At 43.3% G+C, this 24,389-nt stretch overlaps 1 protein-coding gene across 1 annotated transcript in view; it reads left to right on the top strand.

The window, feature by feature from the left end:
• The window catches only part of WDR86 (WD repeat domain 86), a 31,510-nt gene extending 7,581 nt beyond the window's left edge, over positions 1–23,929 (top strand). Inside the window, exons 5-7 of the mRNA XM_075271544.1 lie at positions 20,629–20,764; positions 23,269–23,372; positions 23,573–23,929. Of these exons, the coding sequence (XP_075127645.1) occupies positions 20,629–20,764; positions 23,269–23,372; positions 23,573–23,782 (450 nt within the window). The 3' untranslated portion in view covers positions 23,783–23,929. The remainder of the gene's footprint in view (positions 1–20,628; positions 20,765–23,268; positions 23,373–23,572) is intronic.
• Positions 23,930–24,389: the final 460 nt, after the last annotated feature.

The raw sequence follows: 24,389 nt of genomic DNA, 5'->3' as shown, positions 1-24,389 counted from the left end.
ACCATAAATGTGCTGGTTAGGAAGGACATGGGGACTTGAGACCCTCATACTGGAAACTAGCAAGACTATGAGGACAAAATGACCTATTCTATCTGAGGAAGGTGAATCCATAAGACAAAGCATTAACCAGACCTGTCTATAGATTATTCTCAGCTGTCAATGTCACATTCTTGGCAAATGTTTCGATAAGGTAATCTTTGCTATGCTAAGGTAAAGGACTCCGTTCTGGTGATAGGCTTCTCTTCTTTCTAGAGAACTCTAGGAGTATAGAAACATTAAAGGTTCACTTGCTGGGTTAAAAGACTCTCATAGGTCCAATGTCATGGTCTCCTGATGAAGAGACTACTATGGCCCTCATACACATTGGTAATTCTTGCGCCTGTAAATGGAACTTGTCATCTGATATATCTGATATGTAGTATTGGAGTCATTTTATTCAGCAGGTCCACCAGAAGTGATCCTTCATTGTACAATATCCATGGTGCCAGATTGCCTGAGATTCAAGAACCTGGAGAAGGAAAACTCAGCTGACTACTTGTAACATGTGCAGTGTTAGAAACAAGAGTGACAACCAGGTTACTACTTATAAAGTCTTTTAAGACGGTGGAACAGATAAATTGTCAGAGTAGGCAAACAGTTGGGCCACAGAGTCCCTGTCTTTAGACGCCTGGCCTGTGCAGGGGGAGTGTCTTGACTCACTGTTACGGTTCTCTGTGTATATATATATATATATATATATATATATATATATATATATAATATTTTTGAACAACAGAACCTCTGGTCTGCAAGACACTGCAGCGAGGTCCACAGGCCCATATGGGCGGCTGTATGTCTGTACTAAAGGTGAACAGGGTGCAACACACACTGGCCAAGGTGCGGCGCAGTACTCAATGTGAAAAACTGCAGTGACAGTGGTGTGGTGCGATACTCAATGTGAACAGGGTGCAACTAAATCCTGACAGTTAAGCTCACTGGCCAGGTGCACCAGTACAAGTGAAACAAACACAAGGCTGCCAAGGGTTAACACTCACCCCAGGTCAGCAAACACACATGCCCCTTCAACAGCTAGAAGCCACCACGGAAGGTAGAACATTCTCCTGCGCACAGCTTAGGAGTTACCAGGGGAGTTTTCATGCTCTTGCACACAGCTAGGAGCCATGAATGAAGTTTGACAGTACACATAGGCTATCTCAGAGACCATACCTGCTGCAACTCCACAGGCTGGAACAATGTCTACTGCTCCTAGCCCTGGTGTAGAGCTAACAGTTCAGGGTTTACAGGTCCTAACTAACAGCACCCAGGAGAAGCAGAGGAACCCCACACAGAGGCCTAGTCTGGCAACCTGCCTGAATACTGGAGCCTATCCCTGAAACTACTGTCATTAGCAAAACTCTGTGAACTTTGAAGTGAAGTGTGAGCGCTGGGCAGGCGTTGGCTCACACTATTTAAAGAGAAGTCCCTGCCCAATAGGGGCGGTGGTGATTACCTCACCGCTCATGCTCAATAGGGGAGAAATGGCACTTAGCTTGTGAGTGGCTCCAATAGGTCTGAGCATGCTCAGTAGGGCGAAAGCTGTGCTTGGACTGACCCGCAGGTGGCGCTGTGCGCTGTGAGAGCAACCTGCGGGATCCATTCCTAACACTCACCCATGGTACTCTTCATCAGCAGAGCTCTCCATTTCTCAAAGTAGCCACTTTCCCTAGTGTGTCCATTGATGACCTGTACTGTGCTTATACCAGCTTTTGGGGCAAGAGCTTGGTCCTCTCACCCCATTTTGGGGAATACCAATTACGCCAAACTCAAGCCAACCAATCAGGACACACAATATGTACTTCCTCTCTACTAGCTGTGTGCAAACTGAACCCATATTTTGTCAAAAGTCAAGTAAAGACCTCTTCACCCTCAAGGCTTATGAGACTGCTGGACTGGGTTGAAAGTCCATGCCAGTCTTGATATCCATCGATTCCTGCCCCACTGGAGTTTGCACCTGAATTGTGACAGAGTACAGAAAAACGATGTGAATGATGGTAAATCTAAGAGGGGCAATGGCTACGTACTACTGTACCCCCATTGTGATGTCTCTGAGGAAAGTGGAATGCAGGCTGCAAAACTTGAAAGGTCTCAATTTGCACAAAGATTCTGACTTGCAAAAAATTGCACCTTTTGTCATGGCCTGTATGCAAGCTTTCTAGCACACAAGCCATGATAAATCCAGCCTTAATGTTTTATGTGAATGGGTTATTTAATGTATGCTATAGTTCAGGTACTTCTATATGTTTCCAGTATATACTTTACATTTGTATTTTCCTGCCGTCCTATGTCTGTTACACACAACTGGTAGATAACAAGGATTCTCACAAAGATTCTCCTTAGAGGGTCAAACACAGACAACATTTTATCAAACCCAATTACAGTTGTGAATCAGGAAGCCAAAAGAAATCATGGAGGGGTTGTCATCCCAAAAGGGCTGAAAACATCTGGTGTGTGCTGGGGGATGGGTTACTGTATAGCTTGGTGTACAATTACTAATATGTACCAGAGTCCTCAGGCCTTAGCATATCACAAATGCTATATATATATATATATATATATATATATATATATATATATATATATATATATATATATCTTTTACCATTTTGCAACATTTTTTATTCTGCAATTTTCACCTTGGTCACTAAGTTGAGTAGTAGCCTGACACTTGCCAATTCCATATGGGTTTTATTTTGCAGCAATCACTTCATTTACATCACAGACGGTATACAATAAAAGATAACACCTCTATAAATAAGACCACAGAGCCATCATTGCAACTACTTCCGACAATAGATGATATTACAGTTTATCTTCTCCCCTTCCCTACATAGAGTCTAGAAAATTCTCCCATAAACCTCAATGAGACGGCTTCAGTCTACTGAAGTCTAAATGGACTTGTCTAATATCGGTAAGTCAAACTCATCTGAAATATTATTTCGGAAATCTTGAATGTTTCGCCACTCATGCAAGTTAGTCTTACTTCGTAGTAGGGAAAGTGTCAGGATGACTTTCCCTATAACTTGTCCTACAAGCCATGTAAGCTATGGAAACAATTAACGTGACTCCTGAAATGGGATTTCTTCTATAAATCTAATTGATCTTGACTTGCTGGTGCCAGAAGCGCTATGGACGGGTGTAGTAAGGCTTACACGAACATACTTAAGCTAGACGTCAGTTTTGTACTACGTATAGTTTACCATACCGGAGAGCATATATTGGTCACCACGCCATGATTTCTCTTTGATCGTCTCCATAATTGAGGTACATAGAGGATGTAGAGCCCCATAGAAAAAAGGAAACCGCACTGCAAACCACCTGGGTCAAAAGGCCGGCTGTATTTTCTTGAGTCCTCCACTTCCTTACTTGCTAGCACCTGTGGAGGTCAGATCCTAGAGTAGGTTCTCACCATTAATAAGACTAGGACAAGGTCACCCTAGAATGGGCCCCTCCGCTCAGTGGCCCCAGTGCAGTTGCACAAACTCTCAGCTGTTCTTTTTCTCTAAGTAAAAATACACTAAGGCTACGTAATTTTGGACCACAAAGTGATGATCATATTTCTTATTTCCTGGTCTAATTCTGGAAAACCAGTTTCCTATAATTTATTAGGGAATTTATATGTGTGTGGTGTGCAGGGTCTCTCACTTTGGAGGACTTGTCCTGTCCTGCATTATACAGACCACCCATTGATTTGAATGGGTAATGTGTAGAGATGAGCAAGTAGTACTCGATCGAGTAGGTATTCGATCGAATACTATGGTATTCGAAATACTCGTACTCGATCGAGTACCACTCGCTATTCGAATGGAAAAGTTTGATGCAGAACCAGCATTGGTTCTTCTCCTACCTTTAGAAGTCTTCTCCGTGCAGCTTCCCCGCGGCATCTTCCGGCTCTGAATTCACTCTGCCAGGCATAGGGCCTGGGCAGAGCCAACTGCGCATGTCCACTTGTAGTGCGGGCATGCGCAGTCGGCTCTGCCCAGGCCCGATGCCTAGCAGAGTGAATTCAGAGCTGGAAGATGCCGCAGGGACGCTGCACGGAGAAGACTTCTCGGAGGATGCAGCCCGACCCTCACTCGTGGACTTGGTAAGTATAGTTTGATCGAATGTTGCCTACCCCTGAAACGAGCATTTTCCCCCCATAGACTATAATAGGGTTTGATATTCGATTCGAGTAGTCGAATATTGAGGGGCTACTCGAAACGAATATCGAACCTCGAACATTTTACTGTTCGCTCATCTCTAGTAATGTGTAATGCTTAGGCTGAGGCCCCACATTGTGTAAACGCAGCTTTTTTGTTGCAGATTTTGCTGCAGTTTTTGAGCTAAAGCCAATAATGGCTACAAAAGGAATGGGAAATATATAGGAAGTTCTTATACGTCTACCTTCTGCTCAATTCACACCTGGCTTTGGCTCAAAAAATTGCAGCAAAATCTGCATTAAAAAAAAAGCTGCGTTTCCGCAACATGGGGCTTCAGCCTAAAAATTTGCTTGCTAGGTTGAAAATGTATTTTTTGCTACAGAGCGCCTGTGTGGTTTGATATTGGCTTTTGGATGTCTTCTGCTTCTTATAAGTTCTATCATGAGATGTGGCTTTAATCGATCGGTATAATCGTGTCTCCCTCTTCTGATACATTTGATACATTGTAAGAACATTCTTTGCTTCCTTTACTATCTTTACATCAAAACAATGCTGAAATAATTATTTTCGCACAGACTTTGATGAAAACAGGCTGAGGTTTAGTTGCCTTCATAGGGGAGGTTAAGCCCGCCATGTGGAACTTCTCATCTTAATGTATGTTGACCTCCTCTTGTATCTTGTGAGGCCAATGTACTCTGGGGAGACTGTTTTAATTCATGGCTAGTTAAAGGGAATGTGTCTACTTTATTTTAAACTTGAGACTTCTAAAAACTAATGAGAATTTAATCTTGAACCTTTCCCCTCCTGAAATATTCTTCCATTTTAGCGATTTTAGTTTTTGGATACAGTGTCTAGTTATTTCTTATATTTACACATAAAGTTAATGGAAGCAAAATATTAATTGTGCTGACTCCAATATCACACAACTTATCCATGAAAATAGTATAAAGATAACTTGTAATCCTACAGTGTTGATCCAGGAGAAGGCACAAAAACAGTAAAAACTGCACTGTGGACACACCGCGATTTCCAAAACTGGCTTGGTTTTGGAAATCGCAGCATGTCAATTAAACTTATGGAAACACCAACCGTTTCCCCATAAGTGTAATTGAAACAGTAAGTCCGAAGAGGAAAATTCTGCAATCTTTCTGTCTAAAGAGCTGTGGGAAGAACTTTGATACATTGCCGACACGGTTTTCTCACAGCACTTTTTTGCTACGGGATGCCATGTAGGACCTTAGCCTTAAAGGAGGTTTTCCCGAGCATTATTTTGGTCACTTTGCCAACTTATAGTAATTTTACCACCCATTATACGCCAATCACATGGTGTAATAGGTATTTATAGAACAAGGAGGTTTAGATAAGATAAGATAATCCTTTAATAGTCCCACCATGAGGAAATTCAGTGTGTTACAGTAGCATGGATAATACAGTAATATATTACAAGAAAGAACACATACAAGCTCATAGCAGATAGAAAAGATACTAGGAGTCATCGCAATGAAAAAGAAAAGAAAGACTTCAGGATCATTTAGTTCTCTGTGTGGAGTGATTTTCTCTTAGCCTGATGTTGATTATACAGCCTGACCGCGGTTGGGAGGAAGGATCTCCGATAGCGGTTCCTTCTCACACTTGGGGTGAAGCAGTCGGTCACTGCCCAGTGCTGGCACAGTCTTATACATGGGATGGGAATTATTCTCCAGCATGGAGCTCACCATGGACAGTGTCCTTCTGTCACCCACCACCTGTATTGGGTCCAGGGGGCTCCCCAGGACAGAGTGGGCCCTTCTAACCAGCATGTCAAGTCTATTTCTATCCCTGGCTGGTATGCTACTCCCCCAGAAGGCCACTCCAAAAAATATGGCTGATGCTACCACAGAACGGCTGTGTACAGAGTATACAAGTAGCTGTAGTAGGTGAGTGGAGATGGTAGGAATGACACAGTGTAAGTCTAGTGTCCCGCTATGGCAAACAACACTGCGTTTTACAGCATCTCCAAAGTGGATCGAATTCTAGCAAATCCCATCCACGCATTGCAGAAAAAAATCTGCAGCGAAAAACTGTGTTTTCAAAAACACTTTGAAAATGTGTGTGTTTAAAAATCGTAGCCTGTCAATCATACCTACAGAAACGCTGGAGGAAAACTCTGCAAAGTCATGTTTTTTTTGCTGTGCTTCACTACATGGGGCCTTAGGCTACAGTGAGGATTGAAATAAGCTACACTGGTAACACAGGCTTATTACAGAGGTGACAAAACCAAGCAAGTTAACTTGTTAGAGATGATGGCCTCAGGCAGGCCAAGGAAGTGTTCCAATCTGGCAGAGACGTTCCTTGCTTTGTGTGGACAACAATATCCTGTTGAAGAATGCCAGTTGTCCGCCCTCCCATGAGAGGCAGCACATGAGGCTGTGGGATGTCCTGCACATATCGCTGTGCTGTTAGCATCCCTCATATCACTAGTAGGGGTGACCGAATATTCTATGCAACAGATCATCACACTAGCTGTTGGGGCATTGTATTTAAACACATTCAAGGCACGAATAAAGTGCTCACCATGGGGCCTCGATACTCGAACCCGATCATCGTCAGATCCCAAACAAAACCTGGATTCATTACTAAAGATATGTTCCATATGGTTCCAGTCCAGGTTTCTTGTTCACAACACCAAACAAAGGTGATGGTGGTTGGTTGTCAATGGCAGGAAATCTAATGCCTGACACCAAATCTCCTTCTGCTCAGTGCCTGGAAATAATCAAGGCAGAGTCAGGGGTGTGTAATGAAGTTGCCACGTGTGTCCAAATGGTGGACATGGAAACTGTGGGAGCTACTTGTGCTTGGTGGCAGATCAAATAATATTTTGCCGATGGTCGTATGGGTCATTCAGAACTTGTTTGCCACGTGTGCTCCCCACACATAACCTGTGCTAGCAGCTAGTTTAGAATGGCATTTCGTCAAAATGACCATCCTGCTTTTCTCAAAACCTGTCAAATGGGAGATGGAGGCATGTGTAGCCATCAACGATCTCTTAATAAGAGCTACACTACCCAAAAGTAGCCTCTAAGAGCCTTTGTATAAGGCAGCCGGGAAGCACTTTTATGCCCTCTTGTGGCAATCATGTGTATAACCAGTTGACAACTAGAATCTTTTACATATCTGCTTGAGATTTAACTGCAGGCCAAGTTTTTCAGCAATCTGAATTTGCTATGTAATAAAGAGCCTGGTACATCCAGAATACTGGACCATTTCTAATATTACCTAGAGACACTTTGTAGCTGCACTAATGAAGAATATAAGAATTGTGTCTCTGGACAATAGAAACCATTTACCTTATTGTAGATCTTTCCACAGGACAGATCTAGCTTGGCTTTGGGGAGCGGTGACATTTGCAAGCAATATGTGTATGTGTCCAGAATGGAAAATGTTTGGTAATTGAATTCATTTTACAATGTGTCTGGATGGTTTTATAATTACATGGAATTGTAACTTGGTTACTCGACACCCGTATAATGAAATGCCTTGAAATGATGTGTAATGTAATACAAATTGTGCAATTATTTTCCGACATTGTCCTGTTTACCCCGCGCAGGATCAATGCTAGCTGAATGGCAGATTATGAATGCACCTACTTGTAATGCAGCACGAATTGTGTGCGGCTCACCCCGCTGGACTCAGATTACCCGAAATCTTCATGTTAATTGCACTTTTGTCAAATTCTCTACCCCCTTCTGGTTATCGGGTTAAAGTTGTGAGAGAGCAAACATCATTCCTCCGAATACATTACAATGTACCAACATGAGAAATCTCCCCGAGGGACATGATCTGTTTTTGTACATAATTCTTGTGAATTTAGATTTCTTATATTTGGGATTAGTAATTCTCTCTCTGACAGATCTGGGCATGGAAATTTTGATTTTCCCCTTTGGTTGTCAAAGCAATACATGTCATGGTTATTCCTCTTATACTTTGTATTTTATCTTCTTTTTCCTACATTTTGATTTGTTTGACTGTATTGTATTAGTATCTATTTATGTTTTATGGTTCATTACTATGGTGTTGTACCTTGATGGAGATTATTTTAGTATTGCTCAGTGTAATAAATAAGAGCATTGCAATCTAATGTAATATAGATTTATATCTGTTGCTGGTCACTTGCACCTTAAAATGGACCTTTCACTGCCTCCACCAAGCCCAATAGGTGCCCCACCATTGATTGTAGCACAATTGGAATTTTTTCTCTACCCTCCACCACTTCTGAGCCACTGGTGGTGTTGTTTTCAGCACCCAATATGCTAATTTGACTCTATATTGTCAGATTTTTTTAGGGTTTTTTGCTCCCTTGGGTACTGATTAGAGATGAGCGAGTAGTACTCGATCGAATACCTCCCCTGCATAGTTATTGGTGTAATTGGTGGAATACCAAGGGGTTAAACGCAGTAAAAATTCGATGCCCCTCCCACCTTCCCTGGCGCTTTTTTACATCAATAACTATGCAGAGGTATTCGATTGAATATACTCGCTCATCTCTAGTACTGATATTATTGTTCAGGAACGGTGAGGGATAGAGAAATATTTCTAACTACAATGGAACTAGTAGAGCAGGACGTGTTGAAGGATGCTAAGAGTTGGAGTTGGTAGGAGGTTATGAATAGTTTTCTTTAAGGTGGTCATACACTTTAGACATATTTTGCACATGCTTGCTTTGCTTGGTCTAGTTGCATGTGTGTACTGAACTAGGAGGAGAGAGAAAGAAACTGCAGGACTCCTCTGACAGCGGTTTATCTCTCTAAGGGTTCATTCACACGTGGCAAGAGGGGGCGGATTGCAGATGGCTGATGACACGTGCCTTCTGCCATTGGTTATTTAACGTTGACGTCAAAAGTAGGCGGTGGTCACATTAATATGACTGGACTGTGTAACATCACAGCATGTAATGTCACATGCAGACATTATGATATCCCAGAAAAGTAACAGGCGCAGTCACTATTCCACATCCCCTTCCATCATCCATACATATTACTACCCTAGGTCTCAGTGGAAATGGTCCCCTTAGTTGTTGGGCCCCATAGCTGCTGCCTTGTCTGCTACTGTGGTAGTTACGTCCATGAACTGCCCATAGCACAGTCCATGAAATAATCACTCCTTAAGGAGCCCAAAGGAGATTCCCTTTAAATGAAGAGCTGTTTGGTACGAGAAGTGTTTCCTGAGAGGAGAGCCCATTGTATCACATAAACATCCTCAGCTCTCCGGCCGTTCCGCTCCTGTAAACTAAGCAGAGGCAACACCAACAATACAAGTCGTAGCATGTTAAGCATTTGTACGTCACATACTTTGTGTGCACCTCTGTTGGGAGTCACTAAGATGGTCAGGTAACATGTGCACATTTCCTCTCTTGGTATAAGAGATATATTAACCCTTAGGCCCCATTCACATCTCCGTTCAGGGACTCCGCTTGGGGACCTCCTGGGCGGAAACCTATACGCATTAAAAAGTGGTTACCTGGGAAAACACACGGACCCCGTAGACTATATAATGGGGTCCATGTGGTTTCTGCACGAAACATGCAGAGAGAAAAGTGCTGCAAGCATCCGTTTTCTCTCTGCGTGTTTCATGCGGAAACCAAACGGACCCATTATATAGACTATGAGGTCCACGGATTTCCCAGGTCACCACTGCAGGGCTATCTATGAGGAATCCATACAATCGGGCGTCAATCAAAACATATGTTGCATCCATTTTTTTCCGAGGTCTACATTCACTTGACAACTCACTGTATGGGAATGGGACGATTCTTATGACCAATTTTTTGACAGTCCTATTTTTTGCCGTTTTTACGGATCCCTCATTACATTCAAATATATGAGGCATTGGGTAAAATCAGTGTTGCTCAAGTGCCAAATGGCTGTATAATATGTACATTTTCCACAGCCGATTTCTACCTCGGTCATGTCAATCCAAGCGAAGGGTTTAAATGAGGTCAGATATTATTTGTCCATTTCACTAATATATTTGCACGTGAGCTCACAATTCATGAACGCTGCTTTGAAACGCTCTTGCTACATAAAACAAAGTTTTCAGGGTCAGGTTGTCCAAATAATGAAGAATTCCAGGGAAAAGCTCCCATATATACTGTAGTTATACAAACAACTTCCTCGACATGATTTGCTTTTTCTGCATGTGAACATACATGTATATTTGGATGGATATTAGTTCACGGCCTGTGCATACAGATCATGTGAGCCCTAAGTTTATGTGAGGAGAGAATCGAGATGGATATGTTTGTTTTACCTTCTTATTGAAATAAATGAATCTGCTGACAGACTGTAGGTGCGAACTGCAGCCAATAAACCATCTGATATGTGCAGGGGAAAAGCGAGAAAATAAAGGTGCATACATGTCCTGAAACTAACAGAGAATGCAATTCCACTGAGCAGACCCATTAACCATTGAGGTTGTTTCCTTTTACATGGTCTATCCAGTTTTCATAAGGCCAGTAAATCTGGAAGAGTAGGATCTGTGTCTGGAGCTCACTCCATAGGATTTTCTTTCTGTTTTCTGCACATTTCGTGACCTCACATTTCAATTGTGTCCTTTAGGTTGAGGTCCCACGTAACGAACTGCAGAAAAAAAACGCAGAAAAGGATGCAACGGAAATGCATCGCGGTTTTTTTCTGCATTTTTCACAGAAAGTCTGTACAGTTTTCCTCTGCGGACTTTCTGCCTCTATAGTAGTATATGTAGATACAAATAGTTAAAGCGGGCACTAAAACCCATACTCTAGCACCTGAATGTACTATACTACATACCTCCCAACTTTTAAAGGACAGAAAGAAGGACAACATGTGGGCGGGCCGTGAAACATTTAGCTCCACCCACTTCTAAATTGACCCCACCCATTCCCATCTATTTCTCATTTGGTACACCCTGCACCCCACATTTCACCACCCCCCACAGTACACCCATACACCTTACATCTCTCCACCACCCACAGTCAACCTTGCACCCCAAATCCCTGCACAGTACACCCATGCACCCCTCATCCGCCCCCACACAGTACACACTGCATCCCACATCTCTCTCACACAGTACACCCATGCACCCCACATCTCTCCCTCTACCCATGGTCAACCTTGCACCCCACATCCCTGCACAGTACACCCTGAACCCCACATCTTCCCCTCACACACAGTCCACCCAGCACCACATATCTCTCCCCCACACACAGTCCACCCTAAACCCCACATCTCCCCCCTACACAGTCCACCCTGTATCTCACAGCCCCCCCCCCCCAGTACCTTAGACCACACATCTCTCAATCTCTTTCTGAACCGCACAGGATACAAAGACACGTCTACCTAGTCATGTGACTGTCTGATGTCAGACAGGTCCTTCTGAGTACAGTAGTCAAACTCCCCCGTTCACCACCTGCTCTTATCCCGGGTACAACTTTTTAACTGTTATATGAGCGGATGGTGATCAGGGGAAAGTTTGTTAATAAGCAAAACACTTCAGGGGCAGAACGGGACATGCGGTAAGCCGTGCGGGACTGCGGGACCGCGGGACAGCAGTCTAAAATCAGGACTGTCCCACGGGATGCGGTACGGTTGGGAGCTATGTACACTACAAGGCCAATACAGCAGCTGCCACAGACATTGAAACATGTCATATGTCACAGTCATGTAAAGATGGAGAAGGTGCACTTAGGGTCAGTTCACACTGAGGAATTTGCCATGAATTTGGGGGCAGACTCCACCCCTCGAGTCCGGAGCAGATTCCACCCGATTCAGCCTCCCATTGTTTTTAATGGGAGGCAGAGATTGCAGCAAGATGTGGAAAAAAGAAGCGTCCTGCTCGATCTTGCCTCGGATTCCGCGGCTCAAGGCTCCTTCCTGACTAGGCCGATTCAGCTGAACCTATTCAGGAGCGGGACACCGCAAAGAAATGCTGATGCATTGCATTGGCATCCCTTCACATCTAGCCCGCGAAAAAGCCAGCGGTGGAAAATGAAGAGGAATTTCCTCCTCATTTTCCACCGTGTGAACTGACCCTTAAAGGGAGCTTGTCAGGTCTAAAATGCCTACCAAACTAAAAATAGTGCCTTGCCTTTAATAAGAGCTGAAATATCTTTGTAACAACAACCAATGAAGCAATGCAGAGATAGTCATCTTTCTATGGACATAAAAATCAGCCTCAAGTGCATTGGGGGCGGACCTGTTGTTTTCAGATTTGCCTATAGTTGACCACAAGCATTCTACACTCACCGGCCACTTTATTAGGTACACCATGCTAGTAACGGGTTGGACCCCCTTTTGCCTTCAGAACTGCCTCAATTCTTCGTGGCATAGATTCAACAAGGTGCTGGAAGCATTCCTCAGAGATTTTGGTCCATATTGACATGATGGCATCACACAGTTGCCACAGATTTGTCGGCTGCACATCCATGATGCGAATCTCCCGTTCCACCACATCCCAAAGATGCTCTATTGGATTGAGATCTGGTGACTGTGGAGGCCATTGGAGTACAGTGAACTCATTGTCATGTTCAAGAAACCAGTCTGAGATGATTCCAGCTTTATGACATGGCGCATTATCCTGCTGAAAGTAGCCATCAGATGTTGGGTACATTGTGGACATAAAGGGATGGACATGGTCAGCAACAATACTCAGGTAGGCTTTGGCGTTGCAACGATGCTCAATTGGTACCAAGGGGCCCAAAGAGTGCCAAGAAAATATTCCCCACACCATGACACCACCACCACCAGCCTGAACCGTTGATACAAGGCAGGATGGATCCATGCTTTCATGTTGTTGACGCCAAATTCTGACCCTACCATCTGAATGTCGCAGCAGAAATCGAGACTTATCAGAGTTTTTCTAATCTTCAATTGTCCAATTTCGATGAGCTTGTGCAAATTGTAGCCTCAGTTTCCTGTTCTTAGCTGAAAGGAGTGGCACCCGGTGTGGTCTTCTGCTGCTGTAGCCCATCTGCCTCAAAGTTCGACGTACTGTGCGTTCAGAGATGCTCTTCTGGCTACCTTGGTTGTAACGGGTGGCTATTTGAGTCACTGTTGCCTTTCTATCAGCTCGAACCAGTCTGGCCATTCTCCTCTGATCTCTGGCATCAACAACGCATTTCCGCCCACAGAACTGCCGCTCACTGGATGTTTTTTCTTTTTCGGACCATTCTCTGTAAACCCTAGAGATGGTTGTGCGTGAAAATCCCAGTAGATCAGCAGTTTCTGAAATACTCAGACCAGCCCTTCTGGCACCAACAACCATGCCACGTTCAAAGGCACTCAAATCACCTTTCTTCCCCATACTGATGCTCGGTTTGAACTGCAGGAGATTGTCTTGACCATGTCTACATGCCTAAATGCACTGAGTTGCCGCCATGTGATTGGCTGATTAGAAATTAAGTGTTAACGAGCAGTTAGACAGGTGTACCTAATAAAGTGGCCAGTGAGTGTAAGTCTCCCCTGGAATCACCCAAATGACAGCAGATAAGTTATGATTGACATTTTCAGTCTCTGCATTACAACTGTCTATAGACAGATCCTGCAAATCAGACCACACCCCCAGTGCACTTACAGACTGATTTACGTATCTATAAAACGAGGATTATCTCTGCATTGCTTCATCGGTTTATGGTCACAAGGGTATATTTCTGTTTCTATTAAATGCCCCTACATGGCACTATTATTGGTTTGAGAGGCATTTTGGACCTGATAGACTCCCTTTAAGGAGCACACTGGTGGCAAACAGTTATATTATAGGGGATGGAGTACTACTATGTACTACCGTATGTATTTGTGCTGTTTATAGCACTGTTTGGACACTACCTGGATGATTATCTGGAAATGTATGTGCTGTATCACATGTATTGCCATAAATGTACTGGCTAATGTATGTGTTTTCTCTGACTTCAGTGATTCGAGCATTGGATGGCAATATTAATTGTTTATGGAAGAATATGGGCATTTTTGTGGAATTAGTTGGTATATGCAAGCATGATACTATTTATACAATAGCAATATTCACATAGGCATTGTATGGCGGTAAGTGGAGCTCATCAATGCGTCTTATGATGACAATGGCCATGTAATATAATATTGTCACCTTTGTGGCCCACTGACTAGTGATCTTCACAAACTTCTACAATCCTTCTAGGGATAAGTACTGGACTGTTGAGAGGTCCCATACATTGGTATAGTGAATGCCTAAGTCTCTGTATTATGGACAGACTCCATACACAGGACTGTGATAACAGGTTTGCCTTGGAATTCTTGAAAAACGTCTTTTCAGCTGTGGTCAAGAAGACCAGAAGTGGAAATAAACATTGTGTAGGAGCTGGGGCTCCTTCTTGCCTGTGCTATAGTAATGGTTACTTGTGATTACTATGCATACATACTGTAGATAGACCACTAAAAGAGGGGAAAGCCATTTCTGCAAACAGAGCAGAAGTTTTGCGGTGCAGTGTGCTCAACACCCCATATCATGTAATGTTGGAATAACCATTTTGTACTAAATATTTATAAAGCGTTTTTCTGCAGTTCCCTCCCATGTGGCTTCTCTAAAATGTATTTATTGTACTTGTTTTATTATACCACGTCCCAGTTTTTATACTGTCAGTTTACTGAGTGATGGGATCTCCAGTCCTAAATTAAATGTTGCAAGAAAATATTTTACCCCGAGATACAATAAACTACTCAATTTTGTACATGGTATTAAATTGGTTAATACTTGGGCTCTGTTTTTTTCATTACCTACAAGTCCTAGTACTCTTTGCAGGTTTGTATGGGATTTGTGGGATGTTATAATCCCCAGTTACTAAAATTTAAAGTGGACTTTTCACTACTTTCACTAACTCTAACGCATTGATTCCTTTAATAGGCGTCCCTTCACTGGTCGCGGCGCAGTTGGAATCGTTTCTCTAGTCGCTGTCATTCCAGAGCAATCGCTACTGTTTGTTTCAGTACTAGTTATGCTGACTACTATCAGATGGGCGGTCCCTGACAGCGTGCTCCAGCATAAGACCGCCCACCAGCATATCTGGTGCAGAATCTACCAGCACTCACTGCTTTGGAATGGTAGAGGCTAGAGAAAAAATTCTAACTGCACCAGAATCGGTGAGGCAGCATCTATTGCAAAGAAACTGGAGGTGGTGCAAGGTCCCCTTTAATGTACTGTCAGACGCTGTTCTTTTTTCAGGGACCTAGAAGCAAAGTTGTCCGGATTACACATAACCCAACTAATTGTATTATTATAGATCATTGACATTGTGGTCATAGATTGAAGGTTTGCTCTAACACAGATTTTTGGATATGTTATAGTATGTTACTCTAGGGACTAGTTATGGTTCTGTATTAATGTAGATATATCACTAGCATATGCCATAACATTATAATTGATGGGGACTACATGAACCTCTTCAGAAGAACAAGAGTACTAGGGTCCCTGCATGTTAGGGTCCATTCGCGCACTCGTTTTGGCACAATACATATGTAAAGAATAGAGTTGAGCGACCATGTTCGGAAAAGATCGGATTCCGATCGGCGATCGAGAAAATTTCACGATCGCGATCGGAATTCCGAACACGATCTTTTTAGGTGGGATCGAGATCGGTGATTATTTCCCACAATGCTTTGCTACTGGCCAAGCATTGTGGGAAAAGCTAACAATGTTTGCCTTCAGACTGAGTATACGCTCCGCTCATTCTGAGCAGAGCGTATACTCAGTGTGAAGGCTCCGCTGCAGTTCTATAGAAACGAATGGAAGCAGCCGGCACAGAGCCTTAACCCCCTGCACGCCGGCTGCGTCCATTCATTCTAATGGGAGACTAGCTAACATCTCTAGTAGTTACTTACTTGCAGAGATTATTGGTCCGGTGCCCAGTGTTCTTGTTCTTCTTCACCTCGCTGCCCCCGCCTCCCAGGTTAGTGTTAAAGAGCTAGGAAGAAGGCGGGGCTTGTGGCTTAGGAGAGTGTGGGCGGGTATTGGGCGGGGAGACGTGACATCTCCCCTCCCAGTACCTGCCCACACTCTCCTAACCCGCCCACACTCTTCTAATCTGGGGGGCAGGGGGAAGTGAGGTGAAGAAGAACAAGAACACCGGGCACCGGACCAGCCATCTCTGCAGGTAAGTGGACACCAGGGGGACTAAGTAGCCAGAGGATTAAAAAAATATCCTCTGGCTACTTAGTGATTAAAAAAAATCACTACACAGCGTGGATTTTAACAATTAGAGCGTTCAATTGTTAGATTCCATGCTGTATAGTGAATAGGATTGTTTTTAAAATCCGATCTCCGATTAGTAAAAAAATCCCATTGACTTGCATTGGGATCGGAATTGGGATCGAGATCGGGTTCGAATGAAAAATGATCGGAAATCGGATTTCAAAATCGATCCTGAAAAGTCAAGATCGGCTCAACTCTAGTAAAGAATACACGTGTAAAAAATGTCATTGAAGTGAATGGGAGTCTTATTTTTACATGTGTATTCTCTACATGTGTATTTTGACAAAACGAGCGCGCGTTTACTCCGTGTGAATGGTCCCTTATTGTCCAAACACCGGTGATCTCAGACACACCCTGTGCCATGAACTTCAGCACAGCTCCATTCAAGTATTGATCCCTACGTGATGAGTCGCGTAGAATACGTTGTTGCTCCATAATAGGAAATTTGTCCTTTAGATTGGTGTTGGGTTATTACCATGTGACTCTGACTCCTAATGAAACAAACTGTGCTATGTAAACTAGTGCAGGTGGATGGCGGAGGTTGAGTGGCATGTATAGTCACATGGTCCAACCCTGCCACCAATTTATGGTCTGGACTGATGTCTGCAAGTACTGAACTCTAATAGAATGGAGGATGCACGATCATTCCAGTTGTCACCTGCAAACTGGGAGTGAAATTATTAACCTCCAGGGTCTCTTCAGGTGTAAAGAAATAAACCTTACTCTCACCTTCTCTCATCTCTTCTGGGCCTCCTTGTAGAATCTGGCGCTCTATCTGGGTCTTCCTATGGCCTCTTCTGCCCTCTTGGGTGACTGGAGTGCACTGAGCATCATGTCATCATGAACTTCATCCGAATAAGTTTGGACTGAAATGAAGTGGAGGACCAACTCACCCAAACCCAAAACTTACTGAATCTTCAGAGGTTCGCCTATCTCTACTGTTGACCTCTCATAAGAATATGTCTACATTATTACATTCCAAGAAAAACCCTTTTAAGTTAAAATGACCAAAAATACGTTTTCTGAACCCGACAACCCCTGTTAGTCCTGTGAGTTATGATGATAATCTCTTGTGAGCTATAAAATGCATAGGTCCTCGAGTCTTGTTATGTTGTGGTGAAATATTAGTTTGATGTTGAATTTCCTTTCATATGTACATTACGAGAGGCAGCCAAAGAAAACACGCGGAGAGGATTGTCTCGCGTCACCGTCAGGTCCTGGCAGATTAGTGTCCGTAATTCTATCACTAGATTATTGCAAACAATAAAAAGGAAAATAAAAGCGCTCATCTGGCGGACATTACGCCGCTTTGAACATCGAGGCTGTTTTCCTGGTGTAGGTCTCCTAAAATGACTTGCACTTAAGCTCCGCTGTTATTGGAGGAGATGGATCTTTGTCTTGGAGAGGCAAGTAAAACAAGTGATATGTATGACAGCGTGTTACATGGGATAATATTGACAGATACATGGCTGGAGTATTTGCACAAGTTGACCTGAACTCTGTTTAATAAGACTACAAGTTTGAGGAAGAAATGAGAACATTCTAACATGTTTTTCTTGGTCCCGGTTGTCCGGTTATATCATCGGCATACTCAATCTTCTAAACTTTACCATTATGTAAAACAAAGCTCATCCTTGAGGGCATTGGGAGGACATCACTTACATCAGGGTCCTCTACTCGGTTTTATAAGATGTTACTTGCCTCATCCTATCCATCACTTGTTTTATTATGAATTCCCCATACAAAAAAATTCTGGAGCATCTTTTCCTTGAATTTGGTGCGGGGGCTCTGATATTCCGCCTAGAAATATGAATAAATTGTCAAGTGCAGGGCCATTTTAACACTTAGGTGGGCCCAGCGCAAAGGTTTCATAAATAGGTTTTCCATCATCACCCTTTAGAACTACCTGTCCTCAGAAATTATAATACCCCGTCAGTGGCTCCCACATGGTATAATGCGCCTTAGTGGTCCTATTATAATTTAATGCGCTTCAGAGCCCATCCTACTATCAATGCCCCTGCCAAGACACTTAAAATTAACAGTTCCCCAGTCTCTCATATAATAACCGATCCCACCTCAATGGCCCCTTGAGGCCATGTCCCCATCCATTTTGTCCCCACAGTATAATGTCCCTTTTATACTTTGTTCCCACAGTATAATGTCCCCTTTCCAGGTTGCCCTCACAAAATATTGTCTCCTTTGCTGGTTATCCCAACAATATATTGTTCCCTTTCCAATATAAGCTCACCGGACAAAAATTAGTCAACCCCTAAAGAAATCATGAAAATCATCATTTAATATTGTGTAACTCCACCTCTAGCCTTGATATCCACCTGTATTTGGTTAGGAATAGTGTTGAGCGAATAATATTCAAATCCTAGATTCGAATACCTTCGTTTCCATAGGAATTCATGGGAGCGGCCGATCGCGAAGGGGTTAAGCGCCGCCGGCCAGCTTCAATGCATTCGAGTTCGAGTGACTGAGGACCCTGCTCGCAAGAGCTTACAATCTATGAGATAGAGGGGGGGACACAAGAGGTAGCAGGGGCAGCATTGCTTATACAGAGGTCAGACACTTTTGTAATAGGGGTTACTGTCATTACACAAACATAAAACTTTATGAGCCGTCACCAGTCGTGTCCTTTAACATGTGGATGGAGCTTGGACCTATAAAGTTAGCCTGAAATGGCATCATATCATGTGGGGAAATGTGGGAGCGGGGACAGAGGAGGGTTAAATTTTGGGGATTCTAATTATAGTACGGAAGGGTTTACGTTAGAAATTGTGATAGGCCTGTCTGAAAGATGCGTCTTTAGTTTGCATTTGATACTGTAGAAATTGGGAGTTAATCTCCCAATTGTCTGAGATTGTCTGGGGTAGAGCATTCCAGAGAAGTGGTGCAACTCGGGAGAAGTCTTGTATACGAGCGTGGGAGGTTCTGATAATAGAGGATGTAAGTGTTAGGTCATTGAATGAATGGAGAACACGGGTTGAGCGGTAGACAGAGATGAGGGAGGAAATGTAGGGAGGTGCGGCATTATGGAGAGCCTTGTGGCACTTGTGACACAGACACTGGGTTGCACACAAGTTCAGGCTTTATTCACTTGTAACACATACACTGCTTTTGCAAAGGCACAAATAGCAAAAACAAACACCTTCTTGGCTGAGAACTGACTTAAACATAGGAACACTTTTCCCTGACTATACAGGAGACTGGCTACCAGTCTCCCACCTTGGCAACAACAACGGGTGGCACAGTACCTGCTTTGTAGGTTTGGTATGGAGAGATCAGCTCTGTCAGTGTGGTGCCACCCTGCTAGTCATCCCACTCAGACTGTTATTAGGGCCTGATTAATCAGCTGACCTCCCTGGTGTGAATCCTTACCATACACCCCTTAGGTGCCTGGCTGGAATATACTTGTCTTCCCAGACTGCACCCTTCACTCTCTCACAATTGTTATTAGATCTCCCCGTAGACATCCTTTTTCTAAACCCCAAGTTTGTTACTCTGTCTCTGTCCTCCCGTCCCCCTAATAATCTTGGCCTCCCTTTTCTGCGCTCTCTCTCGTTCACTTATCTCCTTCTTGTATACTGGAGCCCAGAACTGCACAGAATAGTCAATGTGTGGCCATGTCTGTTTCCAAGAGGAACAGTAAGGAAGGAAATATTTGTATGTTGGGCTAGGGTCAGACATACGTACGCAGCCCTAAAAAATACTTCATTGTGAAAACTGAACCTCGCACTGAAGCATGACTTTGGGAAATGTCAGGATAAGAAGAGTGTCTTATTAAAGATCATATAATAATGAGATCTACGTCTTCTTCTATTCAGTCATCTGCAATATTAGGAAACAAAACAAAGTGTCACAAAGCTACTTAGTCATGAATGACTTCTCCTGTGGGTGGCCACATCAGACAAATCCATGTAGTGGTCTCCTGGGCCCAGCGTCTACATCATTTCCATGTTGAGTGAAGCTTCATCCGTTTCCTCATACCTGAATATTTTCCTGTTGAATTGGTTTTTGGCCACACACACTGTGATACTCGCTCATCGGGTCACCGGTAATATTGGATTGTGTTTATATAGGTCTGGAATATGATAGTTCCTGAGTCATATGTGATCTCATCTAAGTATAAATCCTGTTTTACAAGCCAGTTCTTGTTTTTTTACACTAACCTCCACCTGACAATAGTTGTTAACTACAATTGTTCTTCTTACAGATGGTTGGACGTCACTTATATTCTGGCAGCGTTGACCGGACTGCTAAATGTTGGCTGTCTGATACTGGAGAATGCGCCCGAACATACAAATCTCATAAACACAGCATTAGTACTTTGAAATACCACGATGGAATACGTAAGTCATTGTAATAATCGTGTCTGCTCCATGTTTGTCTTCGGTTTTTCATAATGGACACATACACAAGGCAACCGTTGTAAGAAATTGCCAAGAAAACGGATGAAACATGGCCATTTTGCATCTATGGGGCACCTGTTTATTATAGATCCCTCAAAGACTTCAGTCTAGGTTAGGATCACATCTGCAATGGGAGACTCTTCTGCAGATTCCGCTTAAGATCGGCGGAGAGAAAACATCAGCACAGAGGACTAGGTGTTGGTATAAAATTGTCAAAAATCTGATGGACATCCGGTGGACCCTCTTATAGTCTATGGCAGGGGTAGGCAACCTTGCTGGATCCAGCTGCTGTGAAACTACAACTCCCAGCATGCTCCATTCACTTCCATGGGAGTTCCAAGAACAGCAGAGCAAGTATGCATGCTGGGAGTTGTAGTTTTGCAACAGCTGGAGTGCCCAAGTTTCCCTACCCCTGATCTGTGGTGTCCATGGGTAACTGCTTTTTTAGCATGGGTCCCCATGCAAACTGTGAATTGGAAGATAAAAGCCTAACTTAATGCTCTTAGGCATCAATGCAATATATGTAATATGTATATTTGTATAATATGTAACTGTAAATCTGTAATATGGCCACCACTTACCATACTGGTGTCATCTTATTTGGGAATAAGATATTGGTGACATAAGATTTAAGGTTCTGATACTTCAGGCCCCGGAGCAGCAGTGTGCCACGTCTATGTGTCAGGTATGCCATGACACAAGTCCTACATTATACAATTATGCCCTATACATAATTTTTCTACATAAACTTAGCCTTATTATATGTTATTCCATTGTTATTATATGTATTCCAATATTATGTTTCTCCATTTACTGGATATCCATACACAATTTTCATTTCCTATGGGTGACACAGGTTGCTATGCCGCGGTCATGTACATGGATGAATGACCAAACTACACTGCAGTTAATGAATATGATAAAATGACGGGGGTGCACTGAGCAGAGAGCTGGTTCTGCTTTGGTAACCGACCTGTAAGCCATCATCCTGATTTATATAAGATGGCAAATCCACAAATTCAGTAAGAGTTTTCTTATCACAGCCTTGTATTACAGCCTGGCTACCCGAGCCATGTCCTGTCTGGATTTACTTCATCTTTTAGGGCAGTGGTTCTCAACCTTTCTAATGCCGTGACCCCACAATACAGTTCCTCATGTTGTGGTGACCAAAAACCAAAAAATAATTTTGGTGGCTACTTGTAATTTTGCTACAGTTATGATTCGGAATACTCTACAGTACGCACCCCCCCCAACCCCACAGTATTATATGCTCCTCAGTACGCTCCCCCAGCCCACTGTATTATATACTCCTCAGTATCACCCCCCCACACTGTATTATATACCCCTCAGTATCCCCCACTGTATTATATGCCCCTCAGTATGCCCCCACTGTATTATATGTTAGTGAGCGATCCAGGAGACGGCGCGCGGGCCGGAAAAATGTCCTCGGTGGGCTGCATGTGGCCCGCGGGCCGTAGTTTGAGGACCCCTGGGCTAAAGCCATCGGAAATATGTATTTTCCGATGGCTTTAGGCGACCCCTGTGTTTTGGTCGTTCGACCCCCGCCGTGGTCGTGACCCACAGGTTGAGAACCGCTGTTTTATGGGCTTTATATTAAGAACTACAGTGATATCACCAAAAATAATCACAATGTAGTGCTAAAAGGATTAGGACATGTGTACTGGACCTGAAGTGGTAACATTAACGCTATAAAGCATAACTAGGTCTTCGGACGACATTTGATTACATGGCATCATTTGTAATGTTAATAAATTTTGTAATATTTTATTATCAAAGTTGGCTCCTTTCTGTGAAATCCTGCATTTATTTATTCTTTCATTTGCTTCTGTATTGAGGTCTATACAGCTGTATATAAAAATCCCAATCCTGATATCTCTGTAAATCGTCCAGGTAGAACTACACCAGATATGAAACATGAGATTTTCCTCTTTTAAATGGAGACTAAACCACAGAAATTTCCCAAAATTGGCAGTTTCAGAATATAAAAACATTGGACACCCAGTGGACCCCTTTATTGTTTAAGGGGTCTACAGGTAACTGCGTTTTTAGTGGTTCGGCTCTCCACGGTTCGGGTCCCTTGACGGACCCGGATGAAAGTAGATGGTGCCATATGGCGTTATGTATTGCACCATATCTAGTACACTAGAGTACATCATAGTATTTGGGTGCCCTATTACACCTCTGTACAACTCAGAGGCCTCCAGCTGGTTAAATAACACACCATCAAACATTGGGACTTGTGTATCAACCAATTGTATCAGTCGTACAGCGTGCTCATGTGTGTAGCAGTGCTTTCCATTAGAGATATCCATGTGGCGGCCTGAACCTACACGTACAATTGAACTGTCCTAATATGATGACACGGATGCTACAAAGGTTAAATGGCGGTATTTGTGAACGTGGTCTTTTCTTCTCTCCTCCAGTGTTTACAGGAAGCGGTGACGCTTGTGCCAGGGCATTTAATACAAAGTCAGGAACCCTGCAGCAAGTCTTCCAAGGACACACTTTTATCATTAACTGCATTCAGGTATGTTATGAAGTCTCCTCCGTATACCCAGTGCAATACACATGATAGCATGCATGCTTTACATTCCCAGGCCCAGGGAGGCCCCTGCTCAATCAGGGTCAGATCGTAGAGTTTCCTTCAGTAATGCCATACATGTGGAGGATACTTTATGTCCCCCGAGGGACGGCCATTAATAACTACTCTTTGGTTTTAATTTACAGATACATAACAATGTATTATACACGGCCTCCCATGATGGAACGCTCAGAGTCTGGGACATTACAGGGATCTGCTCACAGAGTAAGCACCAGAAGAAGTCATCGGTTAGAAGTAGGCACTCTCAGAAGGGCAGCATGCCTCATATCTTTCACAATAAGGTTGGCTGTTCCCTGGAGGCCAATGAAGACTGTGAACCTGTAGAAATCATGTGAACTGGATGAATTCTAACATCCATAACTGGAATATACAGTATTTTTAGTGACAACACACCTCAATCTGCTCCTTAAAGGGGCTGTCCTAGACACAAGGGTAATGGATACTGATGATGTATCAACAGGATAGGTCATCAGTATTAGATCGGTGGGGGAACCACATTTCACTGACCACCTGATTCGGCTGCCAGAAGCTTCTCTGCTCCTATTCAAGTGAAATTCCCCAGTTCCACTGCTACAGGGTACAGCACTGGATACTGTATAAAGCAAGCACAGTATACTGTATAGACCTGATGTTGGATGTATACCCTCTATATGAGTTCGACAAGCTGAATCAGCTGTGGGGTCTGGCTGTCGGACCCTCACTGATCTGATACTGGTAACCTATCCTGCTCCACTCATTGACATCAAGCACTGATCATGAAAAGTGCGAGCAATTAAATCAGTTATTAGAAAGTTTCAGAACTTTTCATTAAACCATGATTAAAGGGGGATTCCAGACCGAAATGTATTTTTGATACTGGTGATTTGTCCCCAGGATAGGTCATAGTATTGGATCTGTGGATTCTGACACCGAACTTGCACAGGCCTACTAATACTGCTGCCT

The sequence above is a fragment of the Leptodactylus fuscus genome, chromosome 4, assembly GCF_031893055.1.
Source record: "Leptodactylus fuscus isolate aLepFus1 chromosome 4, aLepFus1.hap2, whole genome shotgun sequence".
Lineage (NCBI taxonomy): Eukaryota > Metazoa > Chordata > Amphibia > Anura > Leptodactylidae > Leptodactylus > Leptodactylus fuscus.
Note: the sequence above shows the minus strand (reverse complement) of the source record. Positions and strands in the feature narration are given on the sequence as shown.